Source organism: Corvus cornix, chromosome 4 (genome assembly GCF_000738735.6).
Source record: "Corvus cornix cornix isolate S_Up_H32 chromosome 4, ASM73873v5, whole genome shotgun sequence".
Taxonomy (NCBI): Eukaryota; Metazoa; Chordata; class Aves; order Passeriformes; family Corvidae; genus Corvus; species Corvus cornix.
Genome location: NC_046334.1, coordinates 61,154,879 through 61,171,232, shown reverse-complemented (window position 1 = coordinate 61,171,232; position 16,354 = coordinate 61,154,879). Strand labels below are relative to the sequence as shown.

The 16,354-nt window shown below is 38.0% G+C and overlaps 1 protein-coding gene across 11 annotated transcripts in view; it reads left to right on the top strand.

The window, feature by feature from the left end:
- JAKMIP1 (janus kinase and microtubule interacting protein 1) overlaps positions 1-16,354 on the top strand; it is a 228,040-nt gene that overhangs the window by 70,308 nt on the left and 141,378 nt on the right. For all 11 annotated transcript variants that reach the window (XM_039551318.1, XM_039551319.1, XM_039551316.1 and 8 more), the window contains 4 exons: positions 1,220-1,714; positions 13,274-13,483; positions 14,124-14,243; positions 16,014-16,160. In XM_039551318.1, coding sequence (XP_039407252.1) covers positions 1,220-1,714; positions 13,274-13,483; positions 14,124-14,243; positions 16,014-16,160 — 972 coding nt within the window. The remainder of the gene's footprint in view (positions 1-1,219; positions 1,715-13,273; positions 13,484-14,123; positions 14,244-16,013; positions 16,161-16,354) is intronic.

Sequence of the window (16,354 nt, the reverse complement as noted above, 5' to 3'; positions counted from 1 at the left end):
CTTTCTTTCTTTAAATCAAGGATAAGTTTGAGTTGGTTAATTCTCAAAGTTGCTGTTCAAAATAAGAGGATTGTAACATCTTCTGCATAGGAAAACTCTGCTGTCCCAGCTGTCTGAAGACTTCAGGTCAAGTTGTGATGGGTTTAACCTGACTGGACACCTATCTGATCAAGTTGCAATTCTGGCTTAATTTAGTGTAAATTAAATGTATAATGGGGCTACAGATCACAGCATTGTGTAGCATAGATAGAAGCAGATGTGGCAGTGACTAACATTCTGCTGCTTGGTAGCCTCCTTTTACCATGAAGCACTGTTTGGTATGTAATGTGTATTGTCACTCAAGGTTAAAACACAGGGTTTTGAAACCTCTGCATCTGATAGAGGTTTTGGCAGTCTCTGTAATGGGGATAGTAGAAAGATGTTACTGAAACTATGAATGATGAAATACATTATAGCCTTTCTGGTATACTGCAATAGACAAGTGAGTCTTCTTCTTTTTTCCCCCTTTATTCTGAATTAACACGTAATCCCACATGGAAAAAATATTGCTTTCCATGCAGCCTGCTGAGCATCATTTTATAATGAGGTTTCATCACAGTGGATGTTACTATAATAGGCTGTAACATTTTTCCACTACTCCTTCCCCAGCCCTTAAGAGTCACTGGCCTATATTTTCTGAAATGTCTGGGGACATGAATAGTCTCAGTTGTGGGGTGAGATCTGAGGTCCATTGAGTAGACTTGATTGTTCAAAAGGCCAATTCTTTTGGCTTATCTAATAAGGACTTCCCCGTTAAAATAGCTAAGAAATTAAGAAATCCAAAATAAAAGCATTCCCAGCATAAACAAAAAGTCTTTTCCCTTTTTGATTAATTTTCCATCTTCTTGTAGAGCACAGTGGAGGGGTTATGGGTGCGAGTAGCCTGGTGTGGTTGGTACAGGAAATAAGGAGATAACTAGATAGTGTGTTGCTCAGTTTTATTTTATTCCCTAAAACTGTGAGAACTCATTGCCAGTTGCACACCCCTGTAGCAGATTCCTTAACATGCACATGGCCTTTTTCCAGCCCTGGTTCTCTACTTGTTTACTGGAGGGAGGCATGCAGTCTTTGCTTTTGAATATACAGCATCGGTTTTTAATACCAATTTAGAAGCAGCTTCCTTGGTGACTTTTAAAAGTGGAGTGGTGCTTGCTAATCAGTATTTTTTATTTTGTTCCAGGTGGGTAAACTGAGAGAAAAAATCCAAGAGGTTAAGCAAGAAAGGGAGCAGGAGCAGCATAAGCACACTGCCTATGTTTCTGAACTGAAAGCCAAGCTTCACGAGGAGAAAATGAAGGAACTTCAGAGTGTCAGAGAGCTACTGATCCGGCAGCATGAGCAGGAGGTGGCAAGAATGGTGAAAATCAAAGATGGTGAAATTCAGCGTTTGCAGTCAACAGTCAATGTCCTGCGGGACGGGGCGGCTGACAAAGTGAAGACGGCGCTGCTGACTGAGGCAAAGGAGGAGGCTCGCAAGGCATTCGACGGGGAACGAATGAAGCTGCAACAAGAGATCTTGGAGCTGAAATCTGGCAAAAAGCAGCTTGAAGAAGCTCTGAACAACATTATGCAGGCGGATAAAATGAAGGCTGCGGACCTGCGTACAGCTTATCAGTCCCACCAGGATGAGATCAATAGAATAAAGCGGGAGTGTGAGAGGGAGATCCGCAGGCTGGTAAGTTCATTAAGTAATGCTGCTTATTTCACTTTATAGCAGATATTGGTATATTGCTGTATGTGCCCATAAATACCAAAGCAGCCTTTGGCAGTGATATCTTCCATCAGTACCGATTGCTACAGCAGGCCACTATTTCCACTGCTTTGTCCTCCTTACAGCAAAGAAGAACCTTAGGCTCCCTAGCCTATCCAACACGGTCCAAAGCTTTGTCTCCCACCAAATAGAATACAAGTCAACCGAAACTTGCCAGGATGAATTTTCTCAGCAGATCAAAGAAATAAACTTCCCCTTCCTAGTTGTACAGCTATACTCCTGGTGACCAAAACAAGTCAGGGATTGTTCATTTGAAATGCAAGAACGCCTTTGTGAGATGGCAACATTAAATTCTCATAGAGTTTTTATGTTTAAATCGGTGGAACCAGTTGTGCTGAAACAAGACAGTCTCTTTGCTTCTTCTGCATATTTATCCAGGTCATTCAATTTTAAGCAAAGTTGCCCTTTCAGATTTTCTGTATTTTCTCTATAGCAGCAGCAAAGTTAGGGCCTAGGACAGCAGGCTTTTTTCACGCTTCATAAACCCTAGGACTTCAGCACAGATGGCAGATTATGCTGTTTGTATAAAATCAAAATCCAGGCGATATTTCCTGTCAGTGGGTGCCCCAAATTATTCAGCTTTGTAAAACGTAAGGAATCTAAGATGGGCTGTACACAGCAATACATTTAGAAAGGTCTTCATCAAGTGACACTTCTGTTTGATAATGCCATATTTTCTATATATATGCATATATCTATTTGTTTATCTGCACAAACTAGCAGTACAATAGCTATGCAAATAAAATCTAAAATTACAGTAAGCATAATGTTTATGTTATGTCAAGTAGTACAGACTTTGAATAGAATGAAACATCAGTTTCCTTTGGAAAATATCTTGTCAGTTTGAATTTGCACAGAAATGACCTCTTTTTTCTTGTGTTCCTTAGGAAAAATTATGGTGAGGGCAAGCTACAAACTGTAATATCTGTTTAATGCTGGTGATTTTCTGTCTGAGACAATGAAAGCTGTTAATGCAGTAAATATTTATGCTTTAAATTAATTGGATGTTGATCGAGTCTCAGGGGTATCATTTCGTTCATTAATTAAGACCACTGCAAAGACTGACAGTGTGGAGTTTCTGCAAACATAGTTTCTTTCATATTTTGTTCTGTATTAGAAAAGTAAAATTCTAAAATCATGGCTATGAAGTCCATGCCATTATAAAATGTGTTAAAGAGGAGAGAAGGTTGATACATTCTGGCATGTGTTTTTCTGGAGGATATTTTCTAAATGAATTTAACCTCCTCTAAGAAAGGTTTCAAAGGAAACACTTAACTCTTCACTTTCAAGAGTAGAGGTTTTCAGCCTACTGTGGTGCAAAGGCGATGAAGAAAGGCACTCTTTTTTCTGTATGGCACAAAAAAAAATCCGGTGAAGTCATTCAAAATTTTAATTGTAGCCTTGCTGGGCCTCGGTGACTCAGTAGCTACATCTAAAATGGTGGATGTATTGGGAGAGTGTGTAGATAACTCTTGTTTCCTTTTCCCAGTGCCAGAGGAAGCCTGCCCCTGGTCTCATGGGCTTTCTCAGGAAATGTTCATATCTTCCTCCAAGAGCCTGATGCTGCCTTCTAGTCCCTCCATTTCTTTCATATGATGAATTTCAATTTTTTCCTTAAATTCAGTGGTTTGTGGGGTTTTTTGAGAGAAGAGTTTCTTCTGGGAATTCTTAGGAATTTAGGCATTTGTTGTTGTATAGGGCATTCTTTAAATCTGGGACGAGGTAAAAAATACTGCGGGGTTCCTAGATGCTACTATTTTCCTTTGAGAGAGCACGTGGGATTATAGAATCTGATCACTGGGATATTTCCCTCTCTCCTCTCCCCTCCATTTAATTAGTTCAAGGGATGCTTGCCTCAATTTCAGATTAACCCCACCAGCTCTGGATTTGGGGTTCTTAGTTGGTTTCTACCCTTGTGGGATGAAACGAGAAGGATGTGAAAGGCAGTGTTACTAATATTAGCACAGTTCTGTAACTGAGTTTCAATTAATGTGCTCTTTTGTATGTGTGCAGTGTTTTATGGCACTATTAAGAAACCAGCATCTTTGGGATTAATGACCTAAATGGGCTGGCCATAGTGTAATTCAAATTCAGACAGAGTAATTCAGGATGCAGTCTGATTGTCTTGTCAGACTTGGTTGATTTATTTTACATTTCAGATCACAGATTACTTTTGAGAATGTATTTTTTATAGATATTGCAGCTAGAAAAAAGATCTGTATTTTTGCCATTAACTTTAATAGCCATGACTAATCGAGTAAAATCTTACAATTCTTGGCTGTTATCAAAAAATAAGTTAGGAGAAAGGAAAACAGCAAAATCCATTGTCTGTGCATATATGGATATAATTATATTGACCATATAAACAGCTATGGTTGTATTGTACAAATGTCAGTATTTTAGAAATATGATTAGAGATTGTCTTCATGATTTTGATTTGAGCCATGAAAAATACCCAACAAACCTCAACAGAGACAACACTGAATGGGTAAGGTCCTAGTGCTTAATAAGAGAAAGTAAAATATGTATTTGGCAAAAAATATAACACACTTTTTCTCTGTGCAGTATGAAATGATACTGGAATTCGTCAGGTCCTGTAATTGAAAATGTAACAGTGATATAAATGTTTTCATTCATTTAAGGAATGCTAATTGCTGTGGATTTTATTCCCCCCACCCTCCAAGAAAATACACCTTTGTTGTATAGATGCATCAGCACAATGTGCTGGCACGTATGAAACCAGAAGTAAAAATAGATAGTAACAAACTGGAGGGACAAATGAAACAGATGTCTTGAAAGTAAAGAGGCACCTTGGAGAATAAGATAAGAAAGCAAGAACAGCTATTAATTATTTTTTTCAGTCCCTGTTTTCTGAGTAGTTGAGTCTGAACAGTTGTGTTGTTCCATGTACAAATGTACACAAAATAGCTATTTCAGCCAATTTTTCTTAGGCCTTGATTAAGCTTGCCATTTAACTGACTTACTTGGTGTTAAAATTAGGTTTAAAAATCGTTTTCAGAGGTAAGTAAAGTTGCTCTTTTTTGCCTGACAATCCTGAAATAGCCTGTTCACATTGTTGGTGATCCGTGGAAACAGACCAGCCTTACTCTGTCATCAGCACAGATGGAAAGGAAGGCATGGCTATTGACTATAGCATATTTGTTAGAGGTTACATTCATTTTGGGACAACTTGGACACTGTTTTTAAGCAGGCCTTTACATTGCAAGGCACATTTCTCCAAGCACTGTTTTTGCAGTGGTGAGATTAATGGACACTTTACAGTGCTTGCCTTGGAAAAGATATGCAAGAGCCCAGTCATTAAAAGGATATTGAATTATGACATCATTGTCATAATTCAATATCCTACTAATTTTTAGTATTGGTTATATAAGAAAAAACCTTAATGTTTATTTTGTAAACACTTAATATAATATTTGAACACTTAATATAATATTTAAACTTTGTAACAAACAAATGACACTTGCACCCTGCATTTTGTGGTGTATGTTTTAGTAAACATTATTTGTTTTATTGGAAATATCTTTAACACTAAGCCTTTTACTTATTTTACAGCTAAATACCCTCCTACCCTATTAAAATCTTTACACATACGGTCTTCCTAAATATTCTTAAACAGCTTGGATTGAAATTAATTGAAATACTTCACTTTAATATAAAATAGACCAAATTTTCTTAACCACAAAATCATTATGAAAGATCACACTGATTGTATTAGATGCGCAATAAGGTTCCTGTTTTAGAGGGCACACAGTACACCAGATGAATTAAATTTGCATATTTCAATTTTATTTTCAAGTAGCCTTATAAAAATTGTCTAAAGAGCAATGTGACAGTACTGCACATTCATATTTGCAAGGCAAAAAATCCTTTTGCTGACAATAGAATCAAAGTAAAAGAAATGTTTGCAAGGAGTGATTTTCAGAAGTTCCTGATCAGCCATGATTTATGGAGACAGATGCACTATTGAAGTGTACTTAATCTCCTTAATCCTAATTATTTTGCTGCGTAAATAAAAAACTCCTTCTAGTGTGGAACACTTCTTCTGTCTGGTGTTAGCCAAATAAATATAATGCAGGACATGAAATAATAGAATTTGAGCTAACAGATTAAGCAATTTTTAAAGGTAGAAATCCAGGTAGTTTCACTGAAACTTCTTGTCAAGAGAAAAACCCTTTTACGGAATAAGCTCATGTACCTTTTATATTGAATAAGCCCCATGTACCTTTTATATTGACTTTTTAAAAATACTATGATTTCAGCTTTGTGTCTTTGTGTAACATAGCATCTAGTGATTTAAGTGAATGCTTCTGACAAATGTCTTTTCAGAATTAAGAATTAGGTTGTTCCAGTTCAGGACAACCAAAATTCCAGCTCACGTCCTTCACAAATTCGTATTTTCTAACCTTGCGTAGCTCTTAATATGCTTCTCTAAGTCGTCAGTATGGATTATACTAATAAGGTGTCCATAGTCTTTAGTATTATTTAGCATTGGGAGTATAATACAATTGTGGAAAAATTTTGAGGGTCCTCTCCAGGTCAGCTGGTCCAGTGTCCTGCTCAAAGCAGCGCTGCTTTGAAGGTTTGATCAGGCTGCTCTGGGCCTCCTCCAGTCCAGTTTGAAAACCTCCCAAGATGGGGTTAAACAGTGACAGCCTACCCCAAAGCCCTGTCACTGTGAAATTTCTTTCTTCTTTTGATTGTCACTGTTGTCCTTTTGCTGTGTATCTTGGGGAAACATGTGCTTTGTTCATCGCTGTATTCCCCTTTGGATGGCTGAATGGCTATCTGCTATTGGAATGCGTCCTGCCTGCTTCCTTTGGCTGGCTCAGCAAGCCTGGCACCTTCACCATTCCTTGAATGCTGGATGCTACAGCCCCATAGTGGTCTTACTGGCCTTCCTCCAGTTATGTGGCACTTAGGCCAGTTTGTCAATACCTTCTTTTTTGTGCTGGGGAGCCCAAAAGTGGCTGCAGTGCTCCTGGCATAGTTTCACGTATGCTCAATAAAAGGCTAAATCTCTTTTGGTACACCCCTCCTGGTTTGGCCCAGTATCAAGTTAACTTCAGTCATTGCAAGCTCTCACCACTGACCCATATCCAGCTTGCCCTACAGGACACAAAAATCTTTCATTTTGTCTTTCCATTTTTCCTCTTTTCTTTCTTCCCATTGCAAAACTGTCGACTTCACTTGGCACCCAACTGTTGCAGGCACTTGAACTCTCTCAGGGGCAGGACACTGTATCTTAGGCAAACTTTGTGAGGGTTTCTTGGCTCATTTCTCCAACATGTCAGAAAGGTCCTCTGAATGATGTTCCTATCCTGTAGTGTGGTAACAGCTCCCCCAAATTTGGTATCATCCACAAATTTGGGGAGCAGTGCATTCCGTTTCTTCATATGGGCAATTGACAAAGCTGTTAAAATGTGTTACTCCCTTCAGTTTTTAAGGGATAAAATTTAGATGAACAAATAAAATACTTCTGTGTTCTAAGAAATTCAGCAACTATTTTTCAGTAAAATGTGAAAAATAGTACAAGCAAAAGTTTAATGCTCCACCAAATCCCAAATTACCTACTGATGGGAACAGTTTTCTAGTAACATTCATGTTCTCCTACATTCCCATTACTAGGATTTTGCCATTTTAAGGCAGTGGAATTCATATCTTTATGTTACTTTCATCCCTGGGGTCAATGCAGAGACATTTGTCTCTGAAAATTCTGGAGCGGAGGCACAGTTGGCTGTTGGCAGGGGCATTCCCTGATCCTCTGCTGGCCTGGGGAGAAGGGTGGAGCCTGGCTTTTCTCACTTCACTTGTGCAGTGGCACGTGTGCATGAGTTTTGATTCCTAACCGAAGTCTCGAGTTTTGAGACTGGAAAGCTGAGCTTTGAATCATCCAAGGCAGTCGTGCATGGTTGGGTAGGGCTGTAGTGTGCTTCTTCTCGGCTGCTTAACCCTGCATGTATTTCACACACAGCTGCTGATATCAAATTGTAGGCTCTTCCCTGGATTTTGCCATCTGTTTGAGACGCGTGTTTCAGCTGCATTCCAAGGCTGAGCTAATCTGCGGCAAAGACCCACCACCTCCAGCTTTGTAGGACTGCAAATAATACTTGGCTTTCCATCCTCTGAAGATTTATGCTTGTTCTCTTAGGAGCTAACTGGGCAGCATTCCAGCCAGACGTTGTTTTTCCCTGAATCAAGTAGATCTAATGAAACCTTTTTTATAGTGCAGGCTTAGCATTTTGTGTTTGTTCTTAATATTTTCTAAAAAGTTAGGAAGGTCACAAATTTGACTTCTGTATCTCCTTACAAAATTTAGAACAGTATTAAACCCCACAAAAGTTACATATGGTGTAGCACCCGGACAAACAATCTCCTAAAGTTTGTATTTCTTAGCTTTGCTACATTTTTATCTTTTTGACTTCTTGTTCATTACAGCTCTGTCAATGAACACTTGGGATAGGTAATAGGAAAAATCTGGTAGTTGAGACTGTAGTTGGCTTTCGAGAAATATGTGAGAAACCTCTTTTCAGTAAGTTCTGGGATTTTATGCCCATGTGATGTTTCTTGTGTAATTTATCAAAACTTCAAATGAGATTTACACACTTCAGAAAAATATTTGGGAAATGCTGGTGGAGGAAATTATTGACTGTTGGTTTAGAAAAATTACACAAGAAATTAAGACTAAGTGCTATCCACCTCTGTCTGTGACCCTTATTACTCAGCTGAATGGTTGGCATCTCTTGTCCCTTTTCTCTCTGTTACCCAAATAAGCAGCAAGCATTTATTTAAATAGCTGATGATGTCTCTTGTAGAGAATACTATGCACAACTCTGGAATATTTTAATTCTTCTCTTCAGGTGGGCTTTCAGCTTGGGATATTGTTGTTAGGTCTCAGTGTCCCTTTATAAATGTAAAAAATGTTAATTCCATTTGGTTGAATCTTCACCTGGGTTTTTTTTGAGTAGCATCTTCTTTTTGTTATTCATAGTAACCAGCAATTCTTCTGTCATGATAGCCCTATTTTCAGTGTCAGGCACTTAGTATAAAGGTTAATTAAATTTCTTCTGGAGAAGAGCACTGTAGAATTATTTTCTGCAGTTGGCTAGGAGGTAACTTTTACGAGGATGGCTAAAGAGGAAGGTCTTACACGGCAATGCAGCAGCTGGCTTTTTCCACTTTGGAAACTGAATATGTCATTGCCTTGATAGATGTAGCTTTTAATTCCCTGGGAATTTCTTTTTCAACTTCATGAGAGGCTAAAGTTCCCCCAAAGGTTTCTGAGTTTCTTTCACTGTAGCTATTGAAGTGTGGCATAATTAGCAGGGGATGCTTTTTCCAGTGACTGGCTTGGTTCCCTTTCATGTTTGATAAATATTATTAAAAAGACTCATTTCTGCTCGTTTCTCTTAGCTGTAAGGGGGCAGTTACATACCTGTTGTTAGGAACCTGGATAATTTTGACACAGGCTATAAATGCTAGCTCTTCATTGACATAATGCAGGTTGTGTCTCTCTTCAGCATCTAACATTTGACAGCACAAAACCCCTAAAGAAATGATATTTAAAAAACTCTAATTTTAACCAGGAGCTCCAGAGTTAGTTACACTACTCAAGGTGATTTCTCAGTAATTTGCCTCTGCAGCTGCTTGTGAATGATCTTATTTTCTTTAAATCCTCTTTCACAGGGTATTTCTGCTACTTTTCTTCTCAAGACATATGATTGAAAATACCTTCTAGCCTCATGTTGCTCCACTGCCTTCCTACCACAGACTTTTTGTACTGACTTGAACCACCCTTAAATGCATACAGAAAAATAATCAGTGCTCTAAAGTACTTTGAAATCCATGCAAAACAGAATGTGAAAGAGTTCATGTGACTCTGTTTTGCTTTGTAGCTGCAAAAAGTGGGTAAATTTGTTTTAAACTGAGAACAAATTTGAAACCTAAGCAGGCAGTTGGAAGGAATTTCTGGGACTGTATATTTGATTTAAACAATATGTGTGAGCCCAGTGCATGATTGGGATGTCATTATGCTAAATAGGTTGGAAGAAAAGATGTTATCTCTCCTTTGTATCTTAGTGAGAGGTCTCAAATGAGTTGCAGAACAGGCAGGAATCTGTGAAAGCAGTGGTGGGAGTTAGTGCAAGCCAGGTTCCAGTTGCCACTTTTTGGTCCTTCAAGTACAATGCCATGGTAGAAAACACGAAAACGCTTCTTAATCTGATCTGCTGAAGGGCTTCTGTGCCTGAAAGCTTTCTTATCAGCTCTGTCACTCAATCTAATAAAAAATACTACTCTCTAAGACCATGTAGATTCTTAGACAGTCGGCTATGACAGTGTTGTTTCCACATGTGCTTGATTAAAATACCAAGCAACAGGGAACCTGGATTAATCCGTTTTGATTTTCATTTGCCTAAGGAAAGATATGCTTCTCCCCACTAAAATAGAGACCATAATACATGTGTCTAATAAACATACCTAATGCATGCCCAATTATATTAGGTTGTTTTCCTTTATGCTACCAACTTTTTTGCCTTCATGTAACGAACTGTGGCTCCAGTGGGGCAGAACTGACATGGAGACTTTGTTTGATCTTTTACAATTATTAGAATATACAGTACTAGGCTAAACTAAAGTTGTCTTCTATGGCAGCTTATGTTCAGTTTAAACCTAAACCATCTCTCTCTTTTTCTTAGTAATGTACCTCCTCTTTCATTCCCTCCTGGGCCCTTGACCATCTCTCCCACATGGAACTGAGGGAGGTTGCATTACTGCAAAGTACTTCTCTTCCTTTTTTTCCCACTCTGCACGAATTTGTACTCTCTGTTAAGAAAGCAGGCAGGGAAGATGAACCAATTTGCTCTGCACCGTGCAAGGCTGAAAAATCTAGTAAGTCTTTGGGTCAGACTGCAGTTGTAAGATGTAAGAATATTGATACATTAAAAAGGTTGTTGCAGTTACATTGGATAAATATAGGGTGTAACTGTCCTCTTGAAGAGAGCACAATTGTATTGACCCCCATGCTTCTGAAGCAGAATTTGGAGGCATTCTTGCTGCAGTTCTAGTCATGTTTATCAATTTGTGGTGAGTTTGTTGCCTAGAAATTCTTTGTTCTGCTAGTTCGTGGTTATAAAAAATGAAACACTGTTGCAGTGTTCTATGTATTTGTGTGTGTGTTTAAGAGGTTCTCTAGTGCATACCTGTAACTTAAAATAGAAACCCAAAATAAGAAAGGATCTGCAGTCATTGCTATTATATGGTATCAATGTTTCAAAGACTTTTATGATTGACTGAGACATGGGGCATTTGTTGTTTTCAGAAAGATTTGCCACATGTAGATTTTTTTTATGGTAGGGAAAAGAGTAGTAGGAAAAGCAGAGGAGAATTATGCCTTTCCTTAACCCCCACCTCAAAGCCATGCTCTTTCTTGGCATTTCTTTCTAATTTGTGTGAGCTTGTGTGCTTTGATCTGTGGAAGTGTGGGAGGAGGGTGACATGGGCGTGGCTGCACTGGTCACATCTGTTCCAAAGGATCAGTTCTGCGGCAGTTCAGCAAGTAGCAGACGTACCAAGATAGTTGCTTTCCTTTTTTTCTTCCAGCTTAAACCCTATGACATTGCATTTCCCATTAAGTTGTGAGAATATGAAGAGTATGAAAATGCTACTAATTGAGTATCTGAAATTAGGGCTGTTTGTGTAACCTTGGGTCTTCTTATTGAATGTGTGCCTTGCCTGGTCAAATTCCTGTGTCAGTTACATGGATGTTCAGTGTGAACACCTGTGTCGTTGAAAGCGAAACTGTCCACAGTATTTAGTTACATGACATTTTTTCCTCCCGAGGGCTCCCTGATACATCAGTGTGCATGACAGATAGCATTCAGTAAATGAGGCAGCTGCTTAATTTTTGTCATTGTTGTTCACTGCACAGTCCCTCTGAAACCCTGCACGTTGCAAATTCTTCCATTAACAAAACTGCGTTCTTTTCTTGCAAGTCCTTTTTGGCATACTTGGAAGTCTCACAAATGTGAATTGACACACTGGGAAGTATTGGTTTTATTTACTGCATGAGGAGTTGGGACACAGCAACTTTTCTAAATCAGGGAAGAAATCTCCATCAGAACCAATCTTCATCAGTTCCAGTTAGAACTTCAGAGTCGTCTAGACCAGCTTATTAACTTCAAATCTGACCTTTTTATCTTTGATCATGGTTCAGCCAGGCCATCTCCTGCCAGTCAGGTTCTGTAGACAAACTAATTTTCACGTTCTTTGTAGACTGTGAAAGGATTAAGGCAAGAATCCTGAAGAAGCAAATTGCATCCAATCATGTAATCTCATTGTGTTAATCCTGTAAATCACTTTGATTGAGCTATAAATTACTTCTGCAATTCTTGTGGACTATAATAAACAACGAATGTATGATTTAACAAGTTCATGATTCTATTTTATTTTTTTCAAGTAAGGTTATAATACTCTTACTTCCAGAATTCCATGCGTTTATGTCGGCCAAGAAAACAGTTTCTTAAACTGAAGGAAATACAGCACAGTTCTAATAAGTATATTGTTAATGGCTAACATTCTTGTTAAGAAATCTGTTTCTACAGTAACTGCTGCAGATTGTCACTTCCTTAAGCATTTGGAATAGTACCAAAGTGAATTTAACACTGATGCTGCAAGGGACAAATCCTATGAGAGCCGCAGTAGATCACTGCGAGCAATGTGCTTTATTTGGTGTGGAGATGTATGAACACACAGTTCAGTAACCAGAGAGGGTGTTTAAGAACTATTTCTTCCTACCCTTTATTCTGATGGTCTGTGTGCACTTATTTTTTCCTTCTACACAAAGGCTATTCTTCATTTGAATCTTATAACAAGGGCGCATAAAATACATAGGTATGCTTAAGATTTTAAGTTTAAATATTGTGCATGTATATGCTACTAATTTTAAATGTCTGTGAAGAGATTCACCACACATGATTTTCACTAATAAAGAGGGAGTCAACATGGGGCAAATGTGTGTGGTTCAAGCTTTGAAACAAAACCCAGGTGAGTTTCAAAGGGTGTGTTTGTCTTTTCTTGTACTAGCTGTGTTTCTTCTCTAAAACAATAGTGAAGAGAGATTTTTCTTCTCCTTTTCAAAGTGTGTATCCTCCGATGAAGTGGATATTTTCAGTGACTATGTATTCTGTTTCACTATGTTTGCATGTGGTTTTGTTTGTCTCTTGAGTTGAGACTGGACCAAGGAAACTCATGATCAAGCCAAGGCTGAAACTTGTTTAAGGACAGAGAAGAAGACTACAGAGGAGATGTATTTTCTTTTTGGCAGCCACAGTTTTGGTGCTGGTGTAATTCTGAGGAACAGAACTCTGTTTTTGCAAGTTTGTGTTTGCATGCAGTGAGCACTTGGGGATGTTACAGAAACTTCCTTCGTGCATTATTTCTTTCCAGATGGACGAGATAAAAGGCAAAGACAGGGTGATTCTGGCTCTGGAGAAAGACCTTGGTGTCCAGGCAGGCCATACACAGAAACTGCTCCTTCAGAAAGAAGCTCTGGATGAGCAGCTTGTCCAAGTGAAGGAGGCAGAACGATACCACAGCAGTCCGAAGAGAGAGCTTCCTGCGGGAGTAGGGGATATCAGCGAACTGATGGGAAGTCCGGTAAGAAAATGGTGTTTTTTCCAAATGTTCAGCTCTGGATAATTGCCTAGGTGTTCACATTGGTTTCGTGGTTACTACTAGGACCAGTTAATGGTAAATGGCCTGGTTCTGCACTGTGTTGTTTCACTGATTATTTAAAAACTCCTTAAATTGCAAAGAATGTTGAAAAATATGTGGATATAGAACTTCTAGAATTTACACTGTGATCTTCAGCTGTGAACCCCAGTATTTTCTTAGTATTTCATTACTTTAGGAATATTTTAACCATTAGAAAATAGGTACTATACTTCTCAAAAACTGAGCCATGTGATTTTAATCTATGTCCTTTACACTGGAACTATTTTAGCTGAGAGTAAGAAACTGGTGAGAAGTAACCTGCTATATGTGGAATATTGTTTACCTAGATGGTTGGTTTTTTTCATTGTTAAACTTTAGATGCATTTCACAAGATGCTGTTCATGTAGCATTTTCACAGGATGTTATTTAGTGTTTCAGTTAATTAAAGTAAGTTTTCCAGACACTGATGTACGAGCCTGTTTTAAATTTGCACAATACACTTGCTAAGCCATGATATTAAGCTATGGATAGTAAAATATTTTTTAAAAGGTAATTTTATAAATCTTTATGTTTTTGATTAAAGGAGCAGCATTTGGATGAACGAGATGTGCGGAGATTTCAGTTAAAAATCGCTGAACTGAATGCTGTAATAAGGAAGCTGGAAGACAGAAACACTCTCCTAGCAGATGAAAGAAATGAACTGGTGAATTAATTAGTAATAACACAGATGGTGACTGGGAGGGCATCTTTATGGCAAAAGATTTAATGTTGGAAAGTCAGTGTTGTAAATAATTTACAAGTTAATCCTGGTTGGCCTCAGTCAATTATATCTAAATACAACAGAGATTTCTATAGCAATTAATCTTGTAACCATAGAAGACATGGATGGAATCTTTCCTGTTCCACAAAAATAAAAATTTAGAAATTTATTTTGGGGTCATAGTAATCAAGTTAACTCGTATATTGCCTGTAGCACTGTGTAATGATGTTGTGTAAAACATACATAATCCTAATTAAATTGCTGTATTCATCCTTTTGAAATTTGTTTTTGTGACATGGTTATGCTAGCTAGGAGTTAAAAAAGCTTTCTTTTGCTAGTGATGAAAAATCTGCCATTTCTCAAGGGAAGTCTCTTAAGTAGGTGAAATTATCCTAGGAGAGGGATAGTAACTTAGGAAAGAAAGGATATGACATGAATTTTAAGAATGAATTTTTTTAGCCTTTATCACGACTTAATTGCTTGTACTGAGGTTAATGGTAAAACTCACATTGACTGCAATGGGAAGTGAATTTCACAATAGGAATTTTTATGTATGTCCTGCAATGCCCTAGTTCTAGTGGCAGTAGAAAAGATTTTTCATTCTAGACAGATGGAACCTATATATCTGATTCTAAAATTATGCGGAGGGCTGAAGTGGTGCCATGTGTCAGTAGTATACATGAGTGAAACACTGACATCCTTGTGAAACATTGACATCTTCCTCCTTGTTAATCCTTTCTGTGGGCCTAAGTAATTCAAAACATCCCTGAAGAATGCTGAAGTATTGTAATGTATCCTTCAGTGTCCCTCTAGATGGAGGGCATGTATGACTCAGTCAAGTGCTCTTCTTGATTCTAGATTCAGTGGCATAAGAAATATATTTTGAAATAGATGTGGAGCAGGTTTTATATTATGAGACAATATTACACATAAAACCAGTAGTATCATCAAGGCCATGTGATTAAGCACTGTGAAAAATAATTTTCTCAAGAATGAAACAGAAAACCAAATACTCAGTGATATTATCTCAGGAAAAAATTATTATCTCTTTCTCCTTTCCAGTTAAAACTCATTAAATTTAAAAATCTTTTGACTGAGAAAAACAGATTTTTTTTCAAACAAAACAGCTCCTGAAGTAAAAACAGTGAAATATTGAATATGCACAAATGCTAGAAAGAGCAGTAATTTGCTTCATGTAATTGTCTAACATAATAAAACCACAGGAGCAAAATTGAGCAGCTTGAAAATGTCAGCAGAATGCTGAGATTGAATCTGTGCCCTCTGGCTGACTTTCTCATTGCTCTAATTATGCATTAGGTAAAGGGGTTTTTAAACTGGAGGAGGAAGAGTGTCCTCCTCATAAGGGATGGCTAAATTGGTGGAAACAGCTTGTCTAGAGACCTAGTTAGTCATAAGAAGCTTATATGTATTGAGATTAGTTTGTGAAGAAATCCTTTTATGGATCATCGTAACTGTTTGCCAAGCAAAATCCAGTGACCAGATTTAGTGCTTTGGCAGACAGTACAAAAATGTTACATCTTACTTGTTTGGACTCCTGTAGTTCTTAGTTCAGCAGTGGTGTATATCTCAAATGCCATTTAGCAGAAGAGCTAAACTTTCTGAGTTAAGAAAGGAAAGTGAAAACACACCTATTTCTTCTTTCCTTCAAAGGTAAACTTAAGCACAGCTAACTTTGTTTCTTTGCCATTGCAGCTGAAACGTTCTCGGGAGACAGAAAGTCAGCTGAAGCCTTTGGTAGAAAAAAATAAGAGGATGAGCAAAAAAAATGATGATATGTTACAATGTATCCAGAGAATGGAAGAGAAAATAAAAAATTTATCAAGGGAAAATGTAGAACTGGTAAGTGAGCTTCTCTGGTAAGTAATCATCTCTGACGTCATGTTATAAGAACACACTGCACACAGTTACTTCGAAGTGGAAGTGCTTGTGAGGCTTTTATTCTAACACAAACACATCAGTCTCCACAGTGGGATGGTGCAACTGTCAAATGCAGACAATGCAGCTGAATACTCATATTCTAAATTCAGAGTGGC